This window comes from Pelodiscus sinensis, chromosome 7, assembly GCF_052426305.1.
Source record: "Pelodiscus sinensis isolate ZL-2025 chromosome 7, ASM5242630v1, whole genome shotgun sequence".
Taxonomy (NCBI): domain Eukaryota; kingdom Metazoa; phylum Chordata; order Testudines; family Trionychidae; genus Pelodiscus; species Pelodiscus sinensis.
In genome coordinates this window covers 11,887,684-11,911,879 of record NC_143058.1, presented here as the reverse complement: position 1 = coordinate 11,911,879, position 24,196 = coordinate 11,887,684, and the positions used below count along the sequence as shown (strand labels likewise).

The 24,196-nt window shown below is 41.6% G+C and overlaps 1 protein-coding gene across 2 annotated transcripts; it reads left to right on the top strand.

Moving 5' to 3' along the window:
• Positions 1–24,196, top strand: LOC102461378 (ropporin-1). Of its 2 annotated transcripts, none has more exons than XM_025178752.2 (6): positions 1–139; positions 6,829–6,955; positions 10,160–10,277; positions 13,542–13,703; positions 21,836–22,011; positions 24,004–24,196. In XM_025178752.2, exons 2-6 carry the CDS (start codon positions 6,840–6,842, stop codon positions 24,068–24,070), a joined length of 639 nt encoding a protein of 212 aa, XP_025034537.1. In that variant the 5' UTR covers positions 1–139; positions 6,829–6,839; the 3' UTR covers positions 24,071–24,196. The 2 variants fall into 2 exon arrangements, with proteins under 2 accessions (XP_025034537.1, XP_025034536.1); XM_025178751.2 differs by having other exon boundaries at positions 12–145.

The window sequence follows — 24,196 nt, the reverse complement described above, 5'->3', positions numbered from 1 at the left end:
AACAAAAGGCCTAGTCCTGAGTCACTGCAGCCCCCATCTTGAATGTCAGCTGCATTCAGTCAAACAGAGCCAGGTTTGACTCTCCTCAAACCAGGGACTGGCGGAGCTCCACAGAGAGGCTGAGATTCCTCAGCCTCCGGTAATGGTAAAAAATGGGAAATGCAGGGAGTGAGGGGAATTGTCATGAGGGTGGGGAACAATGACAGGGTACAGAGTAGCTGAGGTGGGGCAATTAACAAAAGAAGGAGGCAATTGTGAGGATGCTATCAAGGAATAGGAATGTGAAGAAAAGTGTCAAGTGTTAGGGTGATGGATGGGGGCAGTTGTTAAAAGATAGGGTAACAGTTTGGTGGAGCATCTATTAACAGCTCGGGTTTATTGTCAATATGTCAAAGGCAATTGCCAAGTGATGGGGAGTTACCCCTAAACAGTTTGGGGAAAATTTATCAAAAGAAAGTGGCTAATTGTTAAAGGAGAAGGAGAAGAGTGTCACCAAAAGGAGAAAAACTGCCAGAGTGTCTGGGTAAAACTGTTAGATAATAATGGGCAGTTTTCAAAGAATAAGGCTGAAGACATCAAATGACTTGTTTGCAATATTGTCATGGAAACCTCTGGGAAGCAGTTGTGGAAACTAACATAACTGCCATGAAAGCAGAGGACTTTCTTTAAGAGGCCATTTTAACATCTGACTTTTCCAGCTTGCTCCCAGTTCTTTGGCAAGCTCAAATCATCTTGTTGGCCTTCGTTCTTGCTCTCCCAATTAGACTGTCATGCTATATAGTGGATGCCAAATTATAGAGGTATAGGGATGTAATACAAGAAGTGGTTATGTTTTAATGGATTGGGAGGGGACACTTTTAAAGTTCCCTTCTTCTGTTACTAATCACATTGTAATTTATCATAACTGAAGGAATTGTTTCAATTTAACTTTGACCAGTGGTGCTCTTCTATTATTTTTTTGCTTTCACTCAGCCTGAACAACAGAAGTAGATTTGTAATTTTAAAGATTTTTTATCGTCTGTTTCAATTAAATTCTCTGGTTCTCATGCAGGGGCTCAGTGGTATAATGTTGAGGTTCCAAATACTAAAGGCAATGTTTAAAGCAAACAACTACTTTTACTGATATTCCACAAAATGTGAAGACAATTATATTTCAGGATTTGTGGAACTTTTAGAAAAAATTAAAAAATGCAACATTTTGAGCCTAATATCCCTAATAATGTCCATTCAAATGAAGTGTAGATGAAAGAACCCACCCTATGTAAGGCCTGCCCCTTCAAATGAAGGAGGGACCACAGAACCCAGAAATTATGTAGTTACGGAGGGCAAAAAATGAAAAAACAGGGAAGAATGCATAGATCACAGTTTCAAAAAGAGGAATGCAGAGGGAGACTCTGAGCACAGAATTCGTTTATTTGAAATCTTGAATGGGTAGGTGGAGCCCACCAGAACAAAATGTTTTTTCAAATGGGGGAGGAGCCCCAGGGCTAGGAATTAACTAATCACGAGGGATAGCAAATATTTAACAAGAATGAGGGTATAGGGCACAGGCTCAAAATGAAAGATCCAGAGGGGTCATCAGACAGAGAACCAGTTTAGTTGAATCCTGGGAAGATAGGCCTAATCCCACATAGGGAAAAACTGCCTCCTTATTGGAGGAACAGTGTCACAAAGCTTAGAAGACAACTCATTGCATAGGACAACAAAACAGGAACAGAAGGGGTGGGTCTAAGATCAAAACAAGAATGGGCAGTTAAGCAAAGACCAAGATTGGCATCCATATAGACTGAGCTCTCCATAAATACATAGAAAAAGGATTCAGCATTAATAACAAAAAGGCAGTTGAAATTCATTGTATTAAACACAAGGTAATGCACACAAAGTAATCCCAATTATACAGATGCAATGACGTGGCCTAATTAGCTGTTACCACTTAAGAAAGAGATCATGAAGTCATTGTGGTTATTTCTCTGAAAACATCCACTCAATATGCAGCAGCACTCAAAAAACTAATAGAATATTAGGAACCTTGAGGAAGGAAAAGACTAAATAATAAATCAGAAAATATCATAATGCCACTATATAAATCCATGGTACACCAAACATGAATATTGCGTATAGTTCTGGTCACCACCTACCTCAAAAAAGACATATCAGAATTGGAAAAGACTCAAAGAAAGGCAACAAACATGACTAAGGCTATGTCTACACTACGATGGTTTTTCGGAAAAAGGTACGCAAATTGCGCTCTGCAATTTGCGTACCTTTTTCCAATACAGTAGTCCCAATTATCTGACGTAAACAGGACTGAAGGATGGTCGGATAGTGGAAATGTTGGATAATATGAATAATTATTTTAAATTCACCCTTTGTAATACATTGCGGGGTCCATTTCTAAACCTCCTGAATCTGCCGCCTTGACCAGCCCTTGTATTTCTCCCCAAACGGGAGTAAGATCCGGGGCTCTATCTTGTGGCAGGGGCACAGCCCTCGCCCTGCACCACTCCGCATCCCCCAGCGATGATTTTCCAGAGCTGCGTGTGGATTGCCTGAGCCACGACACAGGGCAAGGCGTTTGCCACTTTCCCCAGAAACAAGAAAAAAGCGACTTTTCCAACAGCGGATTCTTCAGCCACAAGAGGGCGCTGCAGACCTGCCAACCAGAGCTCCCACCCGCTGTGGAAAAGGGAAAGGGAAAGCATGGCCACTGTGGTGTGAAGCATCCCTGGAGACGTGACATGATGGGCAGTATGTTGGATAAAACGTAATGTGGGTTAAACGAAGCTTGGAAAAATCGAGATTCTTCTGTACATTTGTCAGAAGAGGCTTTTCCTAAATTTGGCCCATCTACACTGGACCAAATTTAGGAAAAACCTCCTCTTTCGGAAGATCCCTTCTTCCTCATGGAATGAGGAAGACAGGGCTTCTGAAAGAGCGCATCTGTTCTTCCGCCAAAAAAAATAAGCAGAAGAGGAAATGCGTTCCTTGGATGCAGCGGAGTTTTTTCAGGATACCTTTGGTATCCTGAAAAAAAAAATGCAGTCTAGATGTACCCTTAGGCTGCGTCTAGACTGGCAAGTTTTTGCACAAAAGCAATCGCTTTTGCGCAAAAACTTGCCAGCTGTCTACACTGGCCGCTTGATTTTGCACAAAAGCACTGACGTTCTACTGTCCGAAATCAGTGCTTCTTGCGCAAATACTTTGACATTCCCATTCGGGCAAAAGCCCTTTTCTAGAAATGTTTTTGCACAAGAGGGCCAGTGTAGACAGCTAAAAACTGTTTTGCGCAAAAAAGCCCGATGGCGAAAATGGCGATCGGGGCTTTCTTGTGCAAAACTGTGTCTAGATTGGCACGGATGCTTTTCTGCAAAAAGTGCTTTTGCGGAAAAGCGTCCGTGCCAATCTAGACGCTCTTTTCCGCAAATGCTTTTAACGGAAAAACTTTTCCATTAAAAGCATTTGTGTAAAATCATGCCAGTCTAGACATAGCCTTAGCATATAGAATTCCATACAGTAAGAGACAAAGAGAGAGTGGCACTGTTACATTTAGAAAAGAGATGACTAAGGGGGGGATAATTACTCTGTTCTTTTCATTCCTACTAAATGAAGTCTATAAAATCATTAATGGTATGGAGAATGTGACTAGGAAATTGTTATTTATTCTTTCACATAACAGAAGACGAGGATCACCCAATGAAATTAATAGTCAATAAGTTTTAAACTATCAAAAGGAAGTACTTCTTCACACAGCACAGTCAATGTATGACGCTCATTGCCAGGGGATGCTATAAAGGCCAAAAGCATAACGAAGTTCAAAAAAAAAAAAAAAGAGAAGTTCAGGGATGATAGGTCCATCAATAGCTATTAGTTAACATGCTCAGGGATACAACGCCATGCTCTGGGCATCCCAGACATCTGACTGCCAGGGTTGAGATGGCAAAACAAGAGATGGATCATATGATAACTGCTCTCTTCTCTTCATTCCTTCTGAAGCATGTGGCACCAGCCACTGTCAAAAGACAGGATGTTGGCCTTACTGGATCACTGATCTGACTGAGTATGGCCATTCTTATGTTCTTATGGACTAAGAGTGTATTTAAAAAATAAACTCAGCTTTGAAATACTGTTTAAGAAAATGTAAATTGGAAGAGTTGCATCATGAATTCCATAATATTTAATGAGGTATTCAGCAGGACAATTGACTTGCCCATACTACAAAGCTTTTGCAAACAGATCTCTGACAAACTTCAGGGTATATCAAAAAACTGTCTCACATTTTTGTATTCCTAAATTTAGTGCTTTTAATTGGGTATCTTTTGCATGTCCAATCTTCACAATCTGACATGCAGTGGAAGATATGCTCCATTTTCTTTAGAAAGAAATTGTAAAAGTGGTTGTTTTTTACAATGTCTTTTGCTATATTTGGGGTCTAATATTTGGATGGAAGGGGATGAGCAGGAAGAGAGATGGAAGAGAGGAGGGAGACAGTGGGGAGGGAGTGGAACCTGACCAGAGTGTGGGTGGGATCTGGGGTGGAGTAAGGGTGGAGTATGGCCAGGTCACAGTCTAGGGAGCTCACCTTCCCAGTGGCAGCTTCCCCACCTGTCCATGACCACCCTCTTCTTTTCCCTTCCTCCTTTTTCTTGCTTCTTGACATTTCACCCAGTTCTCTCTTTAAACAAGGGTTGGAATGTAAATATCCAAAGCTGCAATCTGAAAATGGAATCTGTTGCACAGAGCCTGCCATTCTTTCAAACAGTTCACATAAAAAAAAGCTTTCATAGGCACAACCCACTTCTTCAGATTTCATCTTTATTTTTCATCTGAAGAAGTGGGTTGTGCCTATGAAAGTTCATGATACTAGCTACATTTTTTGTTAGTCTCTAAGGTGCTGCAGGACCATTCTTTGTTTTTTAAAATTTTCAATTGCAGACTAACACGGCTCCTTCTCTGAGACTTTTAGGTCACATAAAAATACAATCTCTCTTATTCTAGTCTTTATATGCTCTCATAATAAATATCACAGCTCTGCCAATTCCTCTGAAGATTTTCTAGTCATGCAATGCAACCTAGGTTATCCAGAGTACTTTCTTTTTTTTTTTCCTCAGCCCTTTACTGCTTCTCCTACTCTTCTTAGTGCTAAATGCTACCTTAGTAATAACAGTTAATTAAGTCACTTACCCTGACTATTCCCTTTTAACCTCCAGATCCTGGATCTCCCCCAACTCTTCTGACGTTATAGTCTTAGGGCACGTCTACACTACATGGAAGATTAATGCTGCCATGATCAATCTGGTGCCAGTACTCCTCTCCTCAGGGGGAGTAAGGGAAGCTGACGGGAGTGTCTGCTCCTGTCAGCCTCTCACTGTGTGGACGGCATGGAAACACAATGCAAGATATGTCAACTCCAGCTACGTAAATTATGTAATTTACATAACTGGAGTTGTGTATCTTACTTCGACCTGTAGTGTCGATTAGGCCTTAGTTTCTTGGCTGGGATTGTCAAAGGAGCCTAATGGAGCTGTATTGTCAAATTCCACAGATCCTCAGCAGTCACCAATAAAGGGTCAATACCACATCAGGGTATCTGGCTAGTTTGCCAAATTCCTATAGGTCATGCTTCACTAATAAACCTGACTGCTACCCAGATATGGACTACTGGAAGACAGCAGTCCTCAAGCGGAAGTAGATTTCTCCTTCTTCTTTGCACTGTTGTGGCTTCTGTGTTTCCCCTCTTCCCCTTTCTATCATCTCATTCATTGTGGATGCTGTGGCTGTCTTAAATTAAATGCAAGTTCATCTTGAATTTCATTCTGAAGGCATGGGACTCAGGTTCATTTTCACCTGAAGCAGAGAGTTTCAGCTTTAGAGCCAGTTGCTAAGACAACACTGTTTCCTGATTTCATGAATACGACCTTTGAAGCAGACATTTTCATATTTTTCTGTTAAAAGGAGCATACTCAGAGTCTGATCCAATGCCTGCTGAACAAATTGAGGGTGTGTCTAGACTACTGAGTTTTGTCGACAAAAGTGGACTTTTGTCGACAAAACTATACCTGCGTCTACACTACTGCTGAGTTCTGTCGACATAACGTCGACAGAACTCAGCGGTTTTGTCAACGCAGGTAAACCTCATTTTACGAGGCATAACACCTTCTGTCGACAGAGTTCTGTCGACAGAAGGTGTTATTGCCTGTAGGGTTGAGTCTAGACTACAGGGTTTTGTCGACAAAGCAGCTTGCTTTGTCGACAGAACTGAATGTGTCTAGATGCTCTATGTCGACAGAAGTTTTGTCAACAGATACTGTCAACAAAACTTCTGTCGACAAAACCCTGTAGTCTAGACATAACCTGAGAGTCTAATACTGAAGTTTATCAGATTCCATGATGTAGCAAATGTTAGTTTTTTAATGGCAACCATTGTAGTTCAATCCTCAGCCTGATCCAAATCTACAAAATCGTGCCATGTACATAGTCTGTAGTACCTAGAATATTTTCTGTAAAATAACATAGTACATTACTTTAGATGTGACTATAAAACAAAATTAGCAAAAATTGTGAGAAAAGATGATTGTAGTGATCTTTTCACCTATGGAAATCGATTCCTTTTTGGTTTGGTTTTATAATATGAGTAGGATAGTGCTTTATTTGTTCTGAAACTGCTGATAGAGTCAACAGACATACAATCAGCACACTGAGCCACCAAACTATTTCACTAATTAAGACAGATCATTCCAGAAGTATTGATTGCTTTTCTAACAAAATTTTATCACTTATTTTTAAACACATTGACAGCGTATGTTACAAAACTGTTATTTTTCCCCATAGGTGCAGTAATTATGCCGTATACAGATAAGCAAATATGCATCCCTCCAGAACTGCCAGAACTGCTGAAACAGTTTACAAAAGCTGCTATTCGAACCCAGCCTCCAGATCTGCTCCAATGGGCATCTGAGTATGTTCATTTTTTCCTAACAAACACTTTAAAAATCAACCCCCTGCTATAAAAGATTTATGCTTGCCACCATAGAAAAGTTAATCACTTCACTGGATCTACCCACAGCAGTCAACTTCAGTGCATGTAGCCATTGGAGCCACCCTGATTTACATCACCTGAAGAACTGACCGCTGGTGCACAAAAGCTTATGAGATCTACTGAGCACATGCAAGACTGTGAAGTCAATGGGAATTGCAGGCATTCATTTCTGCTCAAGATTTGGCTTGCATTGTGCTCCAAAGTTAATATTTGTAAGAGACACACCCTTACCTTCTCCACACCATGGCTGGAGATCTGGTTGTTTTAAATGTCTCTACAGATGGCATACTATTAATTGAATCTAGTCAAAGATTCAGATGCTGGTGATCATTGTATGTTCCTAGATGTACAGTTGCTCCCCAGAACTGAGAATATTAAACTGAAATTCCTCTGAAGAATGAGTCCCAGCCAAGTTCAGAGGTTTAATATATTGTAGACATTTTAGAAACATTGGTCTATAACACTCAAAACACTTCACCATCCAGGGGCAATGGGAGTATCCAAATTCATCACAAGTGCTAGTTCATTTTTTAAAATGAGTTAAATGCCAATCTCATATAAATCAGCATAGCTCCATTTTAAATAAATGTACTTATGGTGATTTACACCAGGTCAGGATATGGCCTCATATCTTTGCAATCCATCTTCCCTTTTCTTTAGCGTGGGACAACTCCCCAATGACCATTAACTTAGTGGGTGGCCTGATTTGAAGTGCCTCCAGAACACCATAAATTATTAGTAAATCCAATAGATTACAAGGTGGAGCAGGGTTTTGGTTTTTGTTGTTTTTTTTAAATAGGAGGGTTTAGCACTGCAATAATCCCAAACTGTGCATTAAATTTTATTTTCCTTTTTCAAGTTTAAATGCTGTGGGAACTGAATTACTATACAATGAATTTTTAACCAGGGTAATTCAATGCATGGAGTGAGAGAGGGGTTTAAATCAATTTGTTATGTAATTTGTCTAATGAACATGCTTATCATGAACTATCAACTCCCTTGGCTGATATTGACATATGTGGGTAATAGATAAGGTTAACAGTTTGCCTAAGTTTAAAAAGAAAAAAAAAAAAAGGTAATTACATCTGATAAGTAGACTGAACCATAAGATTTTATTTTTTGGAAATAATATCCCTGATCTCTTGATCTTTTTCGCCTCTCATAATATTATATGATAGGAATATATTTTAGTAGGGATGCCCATCCTACAGCCCACAGGTCATACCTGGCCCCACTGAGAAGGCCCATGAATTTCTTCAACACAATATACTACAGATTGGACTTCTCTGATCTGGCACCCTCAGGACCTGAGCTGTCCCAGACCAAGGAGTTTGCCAGAACAGGGGAGGTCAGTGCTCCCCTGCTGGCTGCCCCGCTCACAGGCTCCTCTCCTTGGGGTGCTCTGCCCTGAAACTGGCACCCTAAAACTGGCCTGGCACAGCTCCCTGCCCTGCTTCCTGTCCGCAAGGTCTCCTGGAGTTCCCAGGAGGGAATGCTTGGCCACTGCCAGCCATGCAGTGTTCCCGTTTCCCAGCTGGCACCACCTGGCCGCCAGTAGCCCTGCTGCTGCCAAGGGTTCTCCAGACGGGGCACCAAGCCACCCCACCCCACTGCTAGGGCCACCCTGCTGCCACTGGAGATTCCAGCCACCAGTCTCGCTAGGAATTTGAATGACTAGTTGACTTTCTATCAAAAAGAGACAGCAAGGAGGGGAAGTGGAGGGGTGCTTCAAAGTGGCAGCACTACATGGAGCCCGGAGCCAGACCCTGGGCTCCATGAAGAACTGCCGCTTTGAAATGCCACATGCATCTCAGGGGCAGGCTCAAAGCGCCCTTATTGACTAATTGAATTGCATAGACTATTCAATTAGTCAATTAATTGAATTTTAATATCCCTAGTCTCCACCAGCCCTGCTTCAGCTGGGGGTTCCCCGGCAGAGGCTTCCCAACCAGGGCACAGGCACCCCAGATACCACCTGGCCCCACTGATGCCAGGGGTTCCCGGCCAGGATGGAGGCTTCCCAGATGCTACCTGGTCCCGCTGACACCAGGGGTACCCAGCCAGGGTGGGGGCTCCCCAGATTCCATCAGGCTCAGCCAGGGCTTCCAGCTCCTGCATTGTTCCTGCCTCCTGGGCTCTTTGGTCCAGAAACATTCGTGGCCCTGTAGGACCACAGATGTTGCCAGACCAGAGGATCCTAGATTTGGAAGGTTCAACCTGTAATGGTTAATTCATTCACATTTTGTCCTTATGTTTACATCATTTTAGTTTACACAAACAGACAATACTGTTCATAGAAACAACTTATGTAAATACTATGCAACAAGCAGCACTTCAAAAAAAGAATCAGTACAGGTGATTTTAAATCTTATTAAAATATGTAGGTTTTGCTCTAGTTTATGTGGCCCTCCTCCAGTGAGCACCACTGTATTATAAGTAAAGCCGGTTTGTGCTTCCAGAACACTCAATGCCTTTGGCACAACAATAAAGCATTTTGAACATAGTGCTGTCCATTATTAAAGAGCTAAAGATTTATATTGTATGACCATTTAATATTTTATTTGGAGGAAAGTTATTTTTTATTGTAACACATTTGCTTTTGTTTGATAATATTACAGACTTGTCCTAAAATTTGTGACAAAATGTATGGTTTCTCTAAAAGATTATTTTCATTTAAAGACCCTGTTTCAGGAAAACACTCTTATTCATGAAATGTTCTTAAGTATATGCTGAAGTACTTTCCTAAATAGGGATGGAATTAAGCATGTGCTTTAGTGCTTTCCTGAATCAGCACCAAAAATTTGATGTCCAAAGAAAGTAGCACTATGAGCCTAATCTAAAACCAATGGAAGTCAATGGAAAAACTCCCTCTTACTACAAAAGGAGATGATTCAGGCCCTAAAAAAACCCACTTATGTGCAGGAATGAAAAGGAAAACTGTTTGATAGCACAGTACTTTCCTGATTAAAAGCAGTGCTGTTTAAACAGAAGCCTCTGCACCAGATAGTTGAAACCCAGTTGCTTCTATTTAGTAAGCATAAATCATATGAATCATTATACTTAATATTTGCTTCTGTTAAAAGCATTTAGAAAGCAAGCACTTATCTGTCTTTCTCTGTCTAGTTATTTCAGTGCTGTGTCCCGTGGTGATATACCTCCCGTAAGAGAGCGATCGGAAAGGGTACCTTTGTCAAACTGGGCAGAACTCACTCCAGAACTTTTAAAGGTCTTACACCAACGAGTAAGAAAGATCTCATTTACTTTCTAGGGCAAATATATAGGGATAGAATGTTTACATGGAAGGCTGTCCCTAGGGATATGAGAAATATGAGTCTGCATAGGGCACCCAAAAATGTGGTGCCCTAAATTTCTGGGCACCTCTATGCAGCTGCATGTGTTTGTATGCCTAAGGATGCGCTGCCTAGTTCCTCTCTGACCCCTCTCGCTGACTACATACTTTTGCTGGCACCAGGGTATCTCCCTTCCCCCTCTCTGCCTGCATGCTCTTCTGGGCCAATAGCTGACTGTGCACTCAGGGCTCCCTTCTGCCAGAGTGGGAGCAGAGAGGAGCCCCAATGTCTGCTCTGGGCCCAGGAAAGCCTCAGTAGAAACCATGCAGAGAGAGAAGGGGGAGGGAAGCCCCAAACCACGGCAGAAACTGTGTGGGAGGGTAGGAGGGAAGCCATGAGCGGGCGGGAGGGCTCATTTGTGTAGGGCTCCATAAATTGTAAAGATAGCCCAGTCTATGTGCTATTTTGCTTCCTTAATAATGTTACAGATACTACATTTTCAGTCTGAGAAAATGTAATTTCTTTCAATGTTATGTCTGCAAATATTCTATTCAATTAATGCAAGTAAAATGTGCATGGGGAATACTAATATCTTCGGTGTCTTTGAAAAAAAAACCAAACAGGTTTCTACCAATGAAGAATTGAGAAGTAAGACCTTGGCTAGACGCAACAGTATAAAATACAGGTTGAACTACATTAGTCTGTCACTCTCAAGTCCAGCAACATCTGTGGTCAAGCATTATTTTAGTTAGCCAGATGTCCACTTATCCTCGGTGTGGACAAGTTTCCCACAGTCCCAAAATGTTTGTTTACAGCCATCAGTGTTGAGTGCTGTTATTTAGCTCTAAATTACCCCTAAATGTCTTCTAACAGCCCAGTAAGCAGTGAAAGTGTTGGTAATGCTGCTAGACAATATTGACCTCCCATGGTGTGGCAAATTCTCTGGCTCAGCACCAGTCAAGTCCCAAGGATGCTGGACTAGAGAAGTTCAACCTGTAGAATGTTCCTTGAATTGTTTTCCCTTTGGTTTTGATCAGGCAACCTTTTTCAATTTGATGAACACTTACACAAGTAATGCCACTGTCCTTAATGGTATTATTTTAGTAAGTATTCAGTAACAAGAAGGGTTGCATAGTGAAGCTATATGGGCGCCACATTTCAAGAAAGATGTGGAGAAATTGGAAAGAGTACAGAGAAGAGCGACAAGAATGATTAAAGGTCTAGAGAACATGACCTATGAAGCCAGGCTTCATGAATTGGGCTTGTTTAGTTTGGAAAAAAGAAGATTAAGGGGGGACATGATAGCGGTTTTCAAATATCTAAAAGGGTGTCACAAGGAGGAAGGAGAAAATTTGTTCCTCTTGGTTTCTGAGGACAGGACAAGGAGTAATGGGCTTAAAGTGCAGCAGGGGAGGTTTAGATTGGACATTAGGAAAAAATTCCTAACTGTCAGGGTGGTCAAATATTGGAATAAATTGCCAAGGGAGGTGGTGGAATCTCCCTCTCTGGAGATATTTAAGAACAGGTTAGATAGACATCTGTCAGGGATGGTGTAGACGGAGCTTGGTCCTGCCTTGAGGGCGGGGGGCTGGACTCGATGACCTCTTGAGGTCCCTTCCAGTCCTATTATTCTATGATTCTATGATATATATTCATAAAATTGAAGACTTGCCAGATGTAGCAGAAATAATTTCTTTCGTTAACTCAAGCTGTTAATTATATTGAAATATGCAGCTTGGAATCATGATTGTCCTCAGTCTTCATTTCTATGTTCTATATGGATCAAATCTACAATGAGTTTTCTTAACTCTGCCTGCAAAATGTGTGCGTCAGGCATCCAATTCCTTCTGAAAGCTCACTGGTATCATCAGCGCTTCTCATAAATATAACCCAAAGTCAGGCCAAATGGTTTCAAAGACAAAAGACTAGAGCATATCTAGTTAAGTGTCCCAGGTAGGCATCCTGCTCTGCTAGTGTAGGTTCAGTATGGCAAGGCTTGAAGCTAGAATACAGTACCCTCAGAGTGCCAACTGTGTCAAATATCAGCAGAGTCTTTATTTTGACATAGCATCCTGGTGGTACTTACCATTAATCCAAAGGACTTTACCTCATGCCAAGCATGGTGCAATGATTTTGTTAGTACGCTGTTCTGTTCTTTCAGGGGGTCTCAAACTCCTGGCTCACAGCCCATCCCTGGCAGGAGGGATTGTGCAATCTGGCCCAGGACTCCTGGTGGGCAGGGAGGAAGCTTCTCATTACTCATGCCCAAGTCCCTCCCCTTCCCACAATCATCCCGTCCTCTCCCTTCATGCCACCCCAGTAAGTTCTGCATCTCCGACAGCTCCTGTTGCATCAGGGAGTGAGGGGGAAGGCTGATTGCACCACACTAGTCCCTCCTCCCCCTGATCTATGAGGTCATGTTCTCAAGGATGGGGTGCCATAGGGGGAGTGGGTGGGGTGATGGTGGGAAGAGGTGGAGATTGGGGCCAGTAATGGACAAGCCCCCTCCCAATCTACCAGGAGTCCTGGGGCAGATTGTGCAATGCTCCAGTCAGGGATGGCCTGTGGTAGGGATGTAAAAGTAGTAGAATAGTAGTAGAATAGTTGACTACCCAATAAGCCTAGACCTATAGGGTAGTTGAGTCAACTACGCGCATTTCCCCCCCACCCTTGCTGCCTCTATATCAGTGGCAGCAATGGGTAGGGGAGCAGGAGCCAGTGCCGGGGTGGGCAGGTGAGGCAGAGGCACAGTGGGGATCCCAGACTCACTTAGCTGGTTACTTGAAATGTAACATCCCTAGCCCATGGGCTGAGAGTTTGAGTCCCCTGCTTAGATATCTTCTCTTCTGCTCTGTACTACTGGGAAAAAATGTTCAAGACCATCAGTGACTCTCCAAATTTCATAATTAATAATAGGGTTGCCAGATGGTTTCAACAAAAATACCAGACACACTTGACATTACATCACAATCTACATTTCATCTTATTTAGAAAATACAGGACATTTATATTTTCTCATTTATATTTTTTTCCTCCGAACAGAAAGCTGAAATACTGGACTGTCCGGTTCAAAACTGGACAAATGGCAACCCTAATTAATAAGGGTTGGAATGTTTGGGCTAATGAGATTTTGGCTTAAAGAATAGCAAAAATGGAAATGAAAGGAAATGACATTTCTTTACTCATGATGCATATTGCTATATATTTATTTCCAGGTGAGTGGCAGACTGATAATCCATGTAGATGAACTGGCCCACATGTGGAAGGTGCTGAATCTCCCAACAGACTTATTTGAGAGTGTTATGAATGTTGGTCATTTTTCCGAAGAAATTGAATGGCTTAAGTTTCTAGCCCTGGCATGTAGCTCTCTTGGAGTTGTAAGTTTATCTTCACTTTTTCATTCACATTTCTATATTCTTCAATAGCTAATCTTGATGCAGTGTTTTAGGCTGAGATTAGAGGTTGAGCAATTGAACATTTAACCTACGTCATGGTTCAAACAGCTCTCATGACTTTGTGTTCTGGGCACACCATTCCTTTTGGGATGAGGGAGTTATTGTGAGCATTTGCCCTCAGAAGTCCAGAAACCAGAGCATCTACAAGAGAGTATTGCTCCTCCAACTGACCAATAAATCAATGCCATATTAGGCTTTTTATAACAGAATTTATTTTCTCTGCCACTGATATAAATGGTACCCAGCTACTCTTTCCCAACTTCGTTATAATAGTTCACACTGGTTTCAAATGGTTTGCAACAATAGGGGAAGACAGCTAGATGAGAGTGGCAGAGTTATAAACTTTATCTGATTGTATCAAAGATTTTTTTAGACATGTATGCCATAAGTAGGAGGGAGGCAAAAAGATATTTTCTCCACCATAGCATGCACAGTATTTCAGTCAGTAGATTTGCTTTGGGTGATGAATAACCTCATTAATTCTGGCTCTCTGAACTTTGAGTCTAAAATTCCTCCCAGTGTGAGGAATTGTATAATTCTTTTAGGAGAAAAGTCATGCACATTTATACCAAATTCTCTGCTTCCATGGAGGCAGAACATCATCTTGTCACTCCACATAAATTGCACCCACTGGTGTGACTAAGATTCTAGAAGTGTTGGGAGGAACTTGGTACCACATCCTGTGTTCTAGTTCAATATCTTTTCTATCTGGTGAAGGCCAGAGGGGAGATATTAGGTCAAATGTTGATGCAGATTAGCAATCCCTATTTTAAGGAGGACAAGTGGTCATGTTCTCTTGTGACCTCAGGAAGCCATAATTAAATTTTGACAATCTAGCTGGCTACCATTTTGTATCTAATTTTCCACTTGTGATTAAGACTATTCAAAATATTGTGGAAACAGCTGTGATAATATCTAGTTGTTTCAAATTTATTTGACTCTTGTTAGCTTGGAAACTCACTTTCTTCAGCAAGGAAAGTGAAGGACTAACAATTTTCTCAATCAATGGATAAAAATCACTTAACTATACTAGGATCATTAGACCTATCAGCTGTCTTCTGTACTGTGGTTCACAAGGTGTTATTGACTCACCTCAGGGAGAATAGACAGGGTTTTTCTTTTTTCATAGTGAGATTTCCATGGCATAGTGACAGGCACTCACTCATCTTCCCTGAGGGTGCTCTCAGATGGGATACCAGAAGGCTCAGTTTTGTTCCTACACTGTTTAAATCAGTGTTTCTTAAACTTTTTAAGACTGCAGAACACCAGACAATTTTTTTCCATGAGGAACACAAAGGATTTTTTTGTTAAAAAAAATTAATGGAGATTGCCTATCTTCTAAAACTGGAAGGGACCTTGAAAGGTCATTGAGTCCAGTCCCCTGCCTACACAGCAGGACCAAGTACTACCCCAATGAATTTTTGCCCCAAATGGCCTCCTCAAGGATTGAACTCACAACCCTTGGTTTAGCAGACCAATGCTCAAACCACTGAGCTCTCCATCCCCTTGAGAAAGAAGAAAAAAAATTGAAGGAAAAAAGGGTCCGGGGAAAGTTATTGAGACCAGAGTTTAAGAAACAGTGGTTTCTGGTTTAAACCAGAAACACTGGTTTAAATTGTATATGGGGCATTAATAAGGTTATCAGGAAGCCATTGGTTGTGGGACCTTCAAAATGCTGATTTCCTCATCTTTATGGTGCAGTTGAAAGCTGAGATTGGAGCAGGCATGTGAGTGAAAGGGCTGAGGCTCAATCCCAATAAAAAAAGTGATGTTGGTGAGTGTGGAATAAACTGGAAGATATGGTGACATTTATATCTGCCCCTGTGACTCAAAGCATTTGCCCATCATTTTTCGCTCAAGTTCAAAACTAGGAAGTCTAGCTAGATTCCCAGATATAACTGGATAATTAGGTATCAACAGCAGCCAGGGTAGTTTTCTTTCATCTGTGACTGGCCAGAACTCACTACCATGACTAATGATTTTATCCCACTACCATGACTAATGATTTTATTACCCCAATATTAGATTTGATTAATGTAGCATGCTCTACATAGGACAGTATTTGGATGCATTTAAATTAAACTGGTGCTGAATGAGGCAACCTGTTTATTAAGTGGGGTATTTCACTGCAAGTACATTAGCTTTATCATTAGCACTGTCTGTGTATGCATTTCAGAGTGGACTTGGAGGAGGAAGTCTTGATCTTTATGGTGGGTTTTCCTGCTGCATGTTATGATGTACATTTTAGGAAAATGTCAGGGGCACTTGGAGACTAAGATGCCCTTTTAGATTTTTATAATTTGAAACAGGCATAAATACTTGTACATTTTTATTCACAGGTATTTATATTTTCAATATCCCTGCAATGGCTTAATAGACCATTGGAACATGTCATGCTCATGGGCAAGTGGATGCATGTTCAAATGTTATCTAATCTATTGCAGAAGAAGAGAATGTATTCTCTTAGGCAAGCTTCATTTTAACAGTGAGGGTAGTAAACCTCTGAACAATATACTTATGCACATGATGGATTTTCCATCACATGCAATCTTTAAGTCAAGATTAGATATGTTTCTTAAAAGATATGCTATAGTTTAAATAGTTATAGACATGAAGCAGAAGCCATCTATTGTCTATGGCTTGTATTTAGCATGTCAGACTAAGTGATCATAATGGTCCCTGACTTTGTTTTAGGAGCAGATTCGCACATTTTAAATTTAAAATAGTGCTTATTGTGAGTTGCCTGAAACCTTGACAAGTTATACATCAGTGGTGCTTATGTTCAATATGATCATTGTCAGTATCACTAGCAACATTTGCCTCATGGCAAATCTTGAAAATCATTCCATTTAGAGATAATTCTCTTTAGAAATTATATTTTCTGTATTTCATTTCTCCTCTCTTTGTTATGTTATGCACTTTTGTATGAAAATAGGATATGTGTTTTTAGCATTCCTATGTTTCTTCAGTTTATTCCTCAAAGTTGTAATATTTTAATTGTGACATCAGACTTAGGTTTTGTGCAGATAATTTTGATGCCACAGAAAATGTTGACCTCAGATGAGCAAATGGTAGGAGTCAATGAAGTCCTAGACAATAAAGTCTCTCTTTTCATTGGGACATTCCAGTGCTCTAACTAGTGAGGAACATTTATAATTGACAAAACTGTCTCTAAATAAAGAGTTATCCATGAGATGCCAGTGGTGTTTCCATTAAACCAGTTAAATAAAATAAATGTGCATTCACTTATTTTAAACAAATAATGAAGGACCCTGTGCCAGTCTTCAAATAAGCCTAGGACTTGTCATTATACAATCAGCTGGCGCCATCTTGTGGGATTCAAGAGTCTTGCAACCTTCTGTGCAATGTATAGTGCTAATGTGCTAACTGACAAATTATCTATACTATTAAAATTATCAGCAGCTCAAAGTTCAAAACATTGTGGGCCTTTATCTATTTGTAGGAGACAGCATGATTATATAAGATTAATGATCCCTAACCTGCTCACACAGTCTTAGTGAACACTACTGTTAGCAGCAGTGAGTACTACAGGTAGGATTGTATTGACTTTAATGAGATCAGAATTAGGCCACACTTAGAAACCCTACTCTATTTTGGATATCAGGCTCAGTGATTTGTATACTTCCATATTCAGCAAAAGGCTTTATTCTATAAAGAAGTTTTATCAGTTAACTATTGTAGCCATTTACTGCCCCCTGAGCACTCCCTCATTAATAGGGTTGCCTCTTCGGTCCTCCATCTCTATTTCACCATCTTGAAAGGGAATCTGCAGAACTTAATTTAATTTACAAGTTTGATACCTATAATAGAGGTTTAAACAAAGACCTTAACTGGATTACCCACTACATTCCACATCCTAATGACATAAAACACCAAACACCAGGTACTTCAGCTTCATTTACCCTGGACACTAATTGACTGGTTTTTTCCCTCCTTTTTTTTCCCCTCCTTTCCTTTCCCTCCCCATCCCCTCTCTTTCTTTGATATGCATTTGGAACCTGGAAAAGCTCATGATACCATCTACATTTTTGTTAGTCTCTGAGGCGCTGCGGGACTATTCTTTGTTTTTCAAGTTTTTTCATTATGTGTGTCTACACTTGCACCGTAGTTCAAACTAGGGATGCAAATGCAGGCATTCAAAATAGCCAGTGAAGTGGGGATTTAAATATCCCGCGCTTCATTACCATGTTACTCCAAAAAAAATTGGAGGAGTAATGTTAGTTTGAACCAATGGGTTTGGTTCGAACTTACGCGTCCGGGCATGCACTTCCTGGTTCGAATCAGCTGTGATTCGAACTAGCGCGCCAGTGAGATCATGCTAATAAAGCACGGGATATTTAAATCCCCGCTTCACTGACTATTTTGAATGTCTGCATTTGCATCCCTAGTTTGAACTACGGTGCAAGTGTAGACATACCCTTACAGATTAACACAACCACCACTCTGAAACTCTATTTTCCCCTTATCCATGCTCTGTAAGAACTCAGTCTCCATTAACTGTCTAGATTCTAAGGTCAAATACTTTAATTCACTTTCCTGCAGTTCTCATGTTGGCACTAGAATTTGTTACAAAACTCAAAAGTCCAAAACTAAACAATATTTCTCCACTGAACAACTTCTCTTCTTAAACTCCCACTCACACAGTTTATGGCTGCGTCTTGACTGGCATGATTTTGCGCAAGAGAGTGTCTATACTGGATTGTGCCTTTGCGCAAAAGATTTGCTTTTGCGCAAAAGCATCCGTGCCAGTGTAGACACTCTCTTGCACAAGAAAGCTCCGATGGCCATTTTAGCCATCGGGCTTTCTTTCACAAGAAATTGATGTTACCGGTCTACACTGGCCTCTTGCGCAAGATCACTTGCGCAAGAGGACTTATTCCTGAGCTGGAGTGTCAGAGTATTTGCACAAGAAGCACTGATTTCATACAGTAGAACATCAGTGTTCTTGCGCAAATACTTGCGGCCAGTGTAGACAGGCAGCAAGATTTTGCACAAAAGCATCTGCTTTTGTGCAAAATCTTGCCAATGTAGACACAGCCCAAGATTATATATTATTGATTTGGAATTTATGGTTGTTATAGACAAGTCATGATCACTTATACCTTGGCAACCTCTGATTGTTATGTCTGTCAAGAGAAGATCTAATTTTATCATCTATATCTAGATTATACACACACATATACTAGTGACATGTGAGAGGGCCCAAGCGGTCATGTGACCCCCCAGTGCCATAGGCAAGAAGGGTAAGGGGTCAGAGCCTCTGGACAGCAAAGGGGATTAGTGGGGGCCTGGTGCCTGCAGCAGGGATTAGGTCCCCCATACACTCACCAGCATCAGTGTAGGGGGAAGCAGAGCAACACAGCTCTGCTGCCTCAGCTGCCAGCCACATCACCCGGGGGAGGGGCAGGACCAACACCCTGCACTCACCAGTGGGAAGTGGAGCAACAGAGCCAGCAGCTGGGGGAGCAGAGCCATGTTGCTCCACTTCCCTCTGCCACTGCCAGTGAGTGCAGGGGAGCCTGACCACTGCTGCCAGTGACAGGCCCTCTGCTAGTCCCCTGAGCCACACTGTTTGGGGGAGGCAGCTTGGAGGAAGAGGTAGGACAGTGGTAGAGCAGAGTGGGGAAGAAGCCAGGGTAGGGGTGGGAATAGGCAGGGCAGAGGTGGTATTGTCCCGCCCCTCCCCCAGTGGTGCAAGGAAGAGTCAGGTGGGAGACAGTCATATGGACGATGTCCCCCCACATCCTTTCTAACCAGTCACCTTTGTATCCTCATGCAACAATTTTTGAGTTAGGAAATGGTCACCCAAGAATAGTTTAGTACAGGTGGCATGAGACCTCCAGCATGTCTCGCTCAGATTTAAGATAAGAAAAAAGCTGTGTAATCATGGCTTCAGATAGTTGCGTAAAGAGCTGGTCTTCCTGTTCTCTAGTAGGATTTGGTGGCTTGCAGCTCTGCTTCTATTGTTCTCAGTTCTTTCCTTCTCTATTTGTTTCCTGTATTTTCCTAAAGGAAAGAACTTTTTCATTTTAACTGATGACAGCACTCATATTAAGGTTACGGGTCCCCATAATATACCATCTTAAGCAATCCTTAGCACTACTTGTTTACATGTTTCAGATCTTGTAGACAGTTTTTATTTGTTATACCAGTTTGTCATCTCTCATCCTACACTGTAAGCTTTTTGCAACTGAGACCATTCTTTTGTTATGTTTGTAAAGTGCCCACTCAACAGAGTTGAGATCCCAATAGACACCACAGCAAATCATTAGAATATATTTCACTACTCATAACATAGCCAACTTTCACTTAATTTATTCTTTGAGTCTTTTCTTATAAATTAATTCCTCAAGCCCCTATACAATTTTTGTTGCTATTATCTGAATTCCCTTCAATTTGTCAACCCCTTTTTGGCACTGAGCTGCAGACAGTATTGCAAGTGCAATCCCACTTAAATCATAAACTGCATAGTAGTACTGTTGTTCTTATAGTCTGTGACATGTATTCTCTACATATGAAAACCACATTCACAGTGGAGTTGTTTGTACCAGTGTTTCTGAAAGTGTTCCGTGGAATCACTCAGAAACATATTAACTGGCCACCCCGGTTTGTTTATTTACCAGCGTCACGGCCAGAGTGCCTCACAGCTCCCATTGGCTCTGTTTCATCCTTTGCAGCCAAGGGAAGCCGTGGGAAGTGGCGTGGGCCGGGCCACCGCTTCCTGCAGCTCCCCTTGGCTGCAAAGGATGAAATGGAGACAATGGGAGCTGCGAGGCTCCGTGGCCACAGTGCCAGTAAATAAACAAACCAGCATGACCAGTTAATGTGTTTCTGAGAATGATTCTGTGGAACACTTTCAGAAACACTGGTTTGTACCACCATATCCCACCGTAAGCTTGTATGTGGTTTGCTGTTTATCATCAACACTTTGTCATTACCGTGCTCTGTCTAGTTTGTCTTTCCTATTGAAAGTTGAGTTCTGACCCCAGAGAATATATTAGTTTGCATTTTTCTACGATGAATTTTATTTTAGTACTTCCTTCTCATACTGATAACTTTTCAGGTCTCTTTATATTAGTTGACTTTAATGTGAATTTTGCTTGAGTCTGGATTATTGATTTTCTTGTAATACCTCCATTTTTGCAGTACACTCTGACTTGCATAGTAAAAATGCTCCCACACAGAGGAGTAAGAGGGAGATGAAAGCCTCGTACACCTAACAGGTTAACCATACACCTCTTTAACAGGTTAACCAGACCTTATGTTGAAGTGCACAGGGGCATAAGCGATGTCCATTTACTCTTTCCCAGGGCAGGTTTATGTGAGGCATGATAGGCAAAGCCTTAACTGCATTCCCTTATGAACCAGCCAGCACAGAGAGTGTGTTGCTAGTATAAGTCAAAAGCAAAGTGCTGCCCAGCCAGAGTAAGAAGAAGAAGAAGAAGAAAAAAAGAAGGAAATGAACCTGAAAGGCTCAATGCCTCTTGGGGCTACTCCTAAAATGCAGCCGCTCAATAATGAGTCCTCGCACAAGGCTTGGCCTAAAAGCAGAATTAGTGTCACCTGCAAAATAAATATCCCAATCATTAATAAAGATGTTAAATAAAATAAAGCCTTAATTCAGTTCCTGGAAATCCCAGCAGACCTCTCCATTTATTCATTACATTGTCATTTATCACTCAATCCTTTATTTATGAAACAAAATACAGGACTATGTAGCACTTTAAAGACTAACAAGATGGTTTATTAGATGATGAGCTTTCGTGGGCCAGACCCACTTCTGGCCCACGAAAGCTCATCATCTAATAAACCATCTTGTTAGACTTTAAAGTGCTACATAGTCCTGTATTTTGTTTCAGCTACACCAGACTAACACGGCTACATTTCTATCACTATCCTTTATTTATAGCTTTTTAGACAGATTTTTTTTTTATCTGGATGTATCTCTCCATTCCAAGAAAAGTAGGCCTCTAGTCTTTCCACTGATAGTGCCAAAGGTGAGGCTTATTTATTTTATTCTCTTTTTCCAATAGACTATTGCAAAAACACTGAAGATTATATGTGAGGTTTTATCCAGCGATTATGACAGCGGACCCCCACGTATTCCTTTTAGCACTTTCCAGTTTCTCTACACTTACATTGCTGAAATAGATGGAGAAATTTCAGCATCCCATGTCAGCCGAATGCTGAATTATATTGAACAGGAGGTGTAAGTAAATCTCTGCCATTGTCAACAGTTAAAGTTTCCTTCATCTCAGCATGTGTTCAAGCTGTAACTATAAAACTGCAGAAAGGATGGAGAAACACACTGGGAAGAGAAACAGTAGAAAGGGAAGCAGAAGAAAGAGAGAGAATTAGGCTAAGAAGAAGTAAAAATAATAGAAGTCATAGCGAAAGAATTGTTAAAATGAGGGTGTGAAAAGTAATTATAGGGGGATCAAGAAAAAGGCCAACAATAAGGGTGTGTCTAAATTACATGGCTCCATCGACAGAGCCATGTAGATTAGGCTGATCGGCAAAGAGAAATGAAGCCGCGATTTAAATAATCGCGGCTTCATTTAAATTTAAATGGCTGCCGCACTGAGCCGACAAACAGCTGATCAGCTGTTTGTCGGCTTAGCGCGTTAGTCTGGACACTCCCACACCGACCTGAAAGCCCTTTATCGACCTCCTCGTTATGCCTCATAGAATGAGGTTTACCGGGGAGGTCGATAAAGGGCTTTCATGTCGGCAGGGGAGCGTCCAGACTGCCCCGATCTGCCGACAAACAGCTGATCGGCAGAGCAGGGCAGCCATTTAAATTTAAATGAAGCCGTGATTATTTAAATCGCAGCTTCATTTCCCTTTGCCGAACAAACAAATCTACATGGCTCCATTGATGGAGCTATGTAGATTAGACGTACCCAAATAGGGGACTAAAGATACAGGAAAGAAGAGGAATCACTATTATGACTTGAATAGAACCAAAAAATGTGCTCAGTGAAGCAGACAGCTTGGTCAGGCCCCTGGGCAAGGCAGGGGAGCTGCTCCACGTCCCTGGAAGAGCTGGGACCCTGAGTGGAAGGGGCGGGGCTAGGATAGCCAACCTTCTGCATCACAGGAAGAGAGTCATACCTTCCTAAGGCAACCCTCAGTGCTACCCGGAGCAAGCCACATGGTGCTCTGACATCAATTTAAAGGACCAGGTGTTTCAGCTGCCGCTTCAGTAACAGCAGCAGCAGCCAGGAGCTTTGGACCCTTTTGTATCACCGGGCCCCAGGGCAGTTGCCCCCTTCACTGCCCCCCCTCACCTCCCGCCCCATCAGCAGGCCTGGGTCTGATAATTGCTTCACAGGAGACAAAGAAAGATGTTGTGGGATGTTGTGTGGATGTCAAATTCTTTCAATCCAAAGAAAGGAAAGAGTTCAAGTGGTAGAGTCCTAGGGATTATTACTTCTTATTATTTATATAGCACTAGGAAGTAAGCCCCTGTCCCAGACTGCTTATTCTCTAAGGCGGGGGGAGGGCAAGAAGATGGACATGGTTCACCAGGGTTAGCCCCTGGTAGGCCACCAGTTCAGGCTACTGCTTCCCACAGTGGGAGCTGTGAATAGCCGTTCTGGCAGAAGTGCAGATAAATAAAGCATCTGGTGGCTTGCCAGGGACTAACCTTGCTGGTGAACCACATCCAGCCTGAGGACTGCTGAATACCCACTCTTGCTCAAAGGAGCAGATCCTGAGATAAAAAAACTGGCATAGCTCTGTTGAATTCAAAGAAGCTCTGACAAATTATATCAAGTGAAACTCTGTTCCTAAAAGTACTACACAGCAATATAGCTCAATAGAATAAAACAAATATGCCCAGAATGTTGAATGGTCATTATAGTAAATGCTTTGTGGATTGTTAGGTGTACTTTGAAAAAGGGAGGCATCTTGGTATAAATTAATTAAAATCTTGTTCCAAGTGTATAAGATGCCATGGGAGATTTCATGATCGGAGATGGATCAAAGAGACAAAGAGTCCAATTCAGCTCTCACTAAAGTCTCCTTTGACTTCAACTAGAGTTGAAGCGGGGCCAAAGAGCACAAATTTAGAGGGAAGAGAAGTTCAACTACAGCACAGGGAGCTGAGACTGCTTGGAAGAGGGGAAGTTTATCATTCGTTTTACGTTCTGTGTTACAAGTTTCAATGAATTTAATATATATTTCATTCTTTATGCAGAATTGGACCTGATGGCCTAATCAAGGTGAATGATTTTACCCAGAATCCACGGGTCAGACTGGAATAATGGCACAGCTATCAAGTACTTTGATAGGAAGATGAAGAAACGTACTCCAAAATAATGGTTCCTATTAGGTCTTCCATTGTCTTTTTTTCTTTTCTCTATCAATAAACAATTTGGCCCAGAAGTCAA

Excerpts from the sequence above, each read along its gene's own strand:
- LOC102461378 (XM_025178752.2), top strand. The coding sequence starts at position 6,840 with ATGCCGTATACAGATAAGCAAATATGCATCCCTCCAGAACTGCCAGAA. Across the intron at positions 6,956-10,159 it reads CTGCTCCAATGGGCATCTGA|TTATTTCAGTGCTGTGTCCC; the intron begins GTATGTTCATTT and ends TTCTCTGTCTAG. Across the intron at positions 22,012-24,003 it reads AATTATATTGAACAGGAGGT|AATTGGACCTGATGGCCTAA; the intron begins GTAAGTAAATCT and ends TTCTTTATGCAG.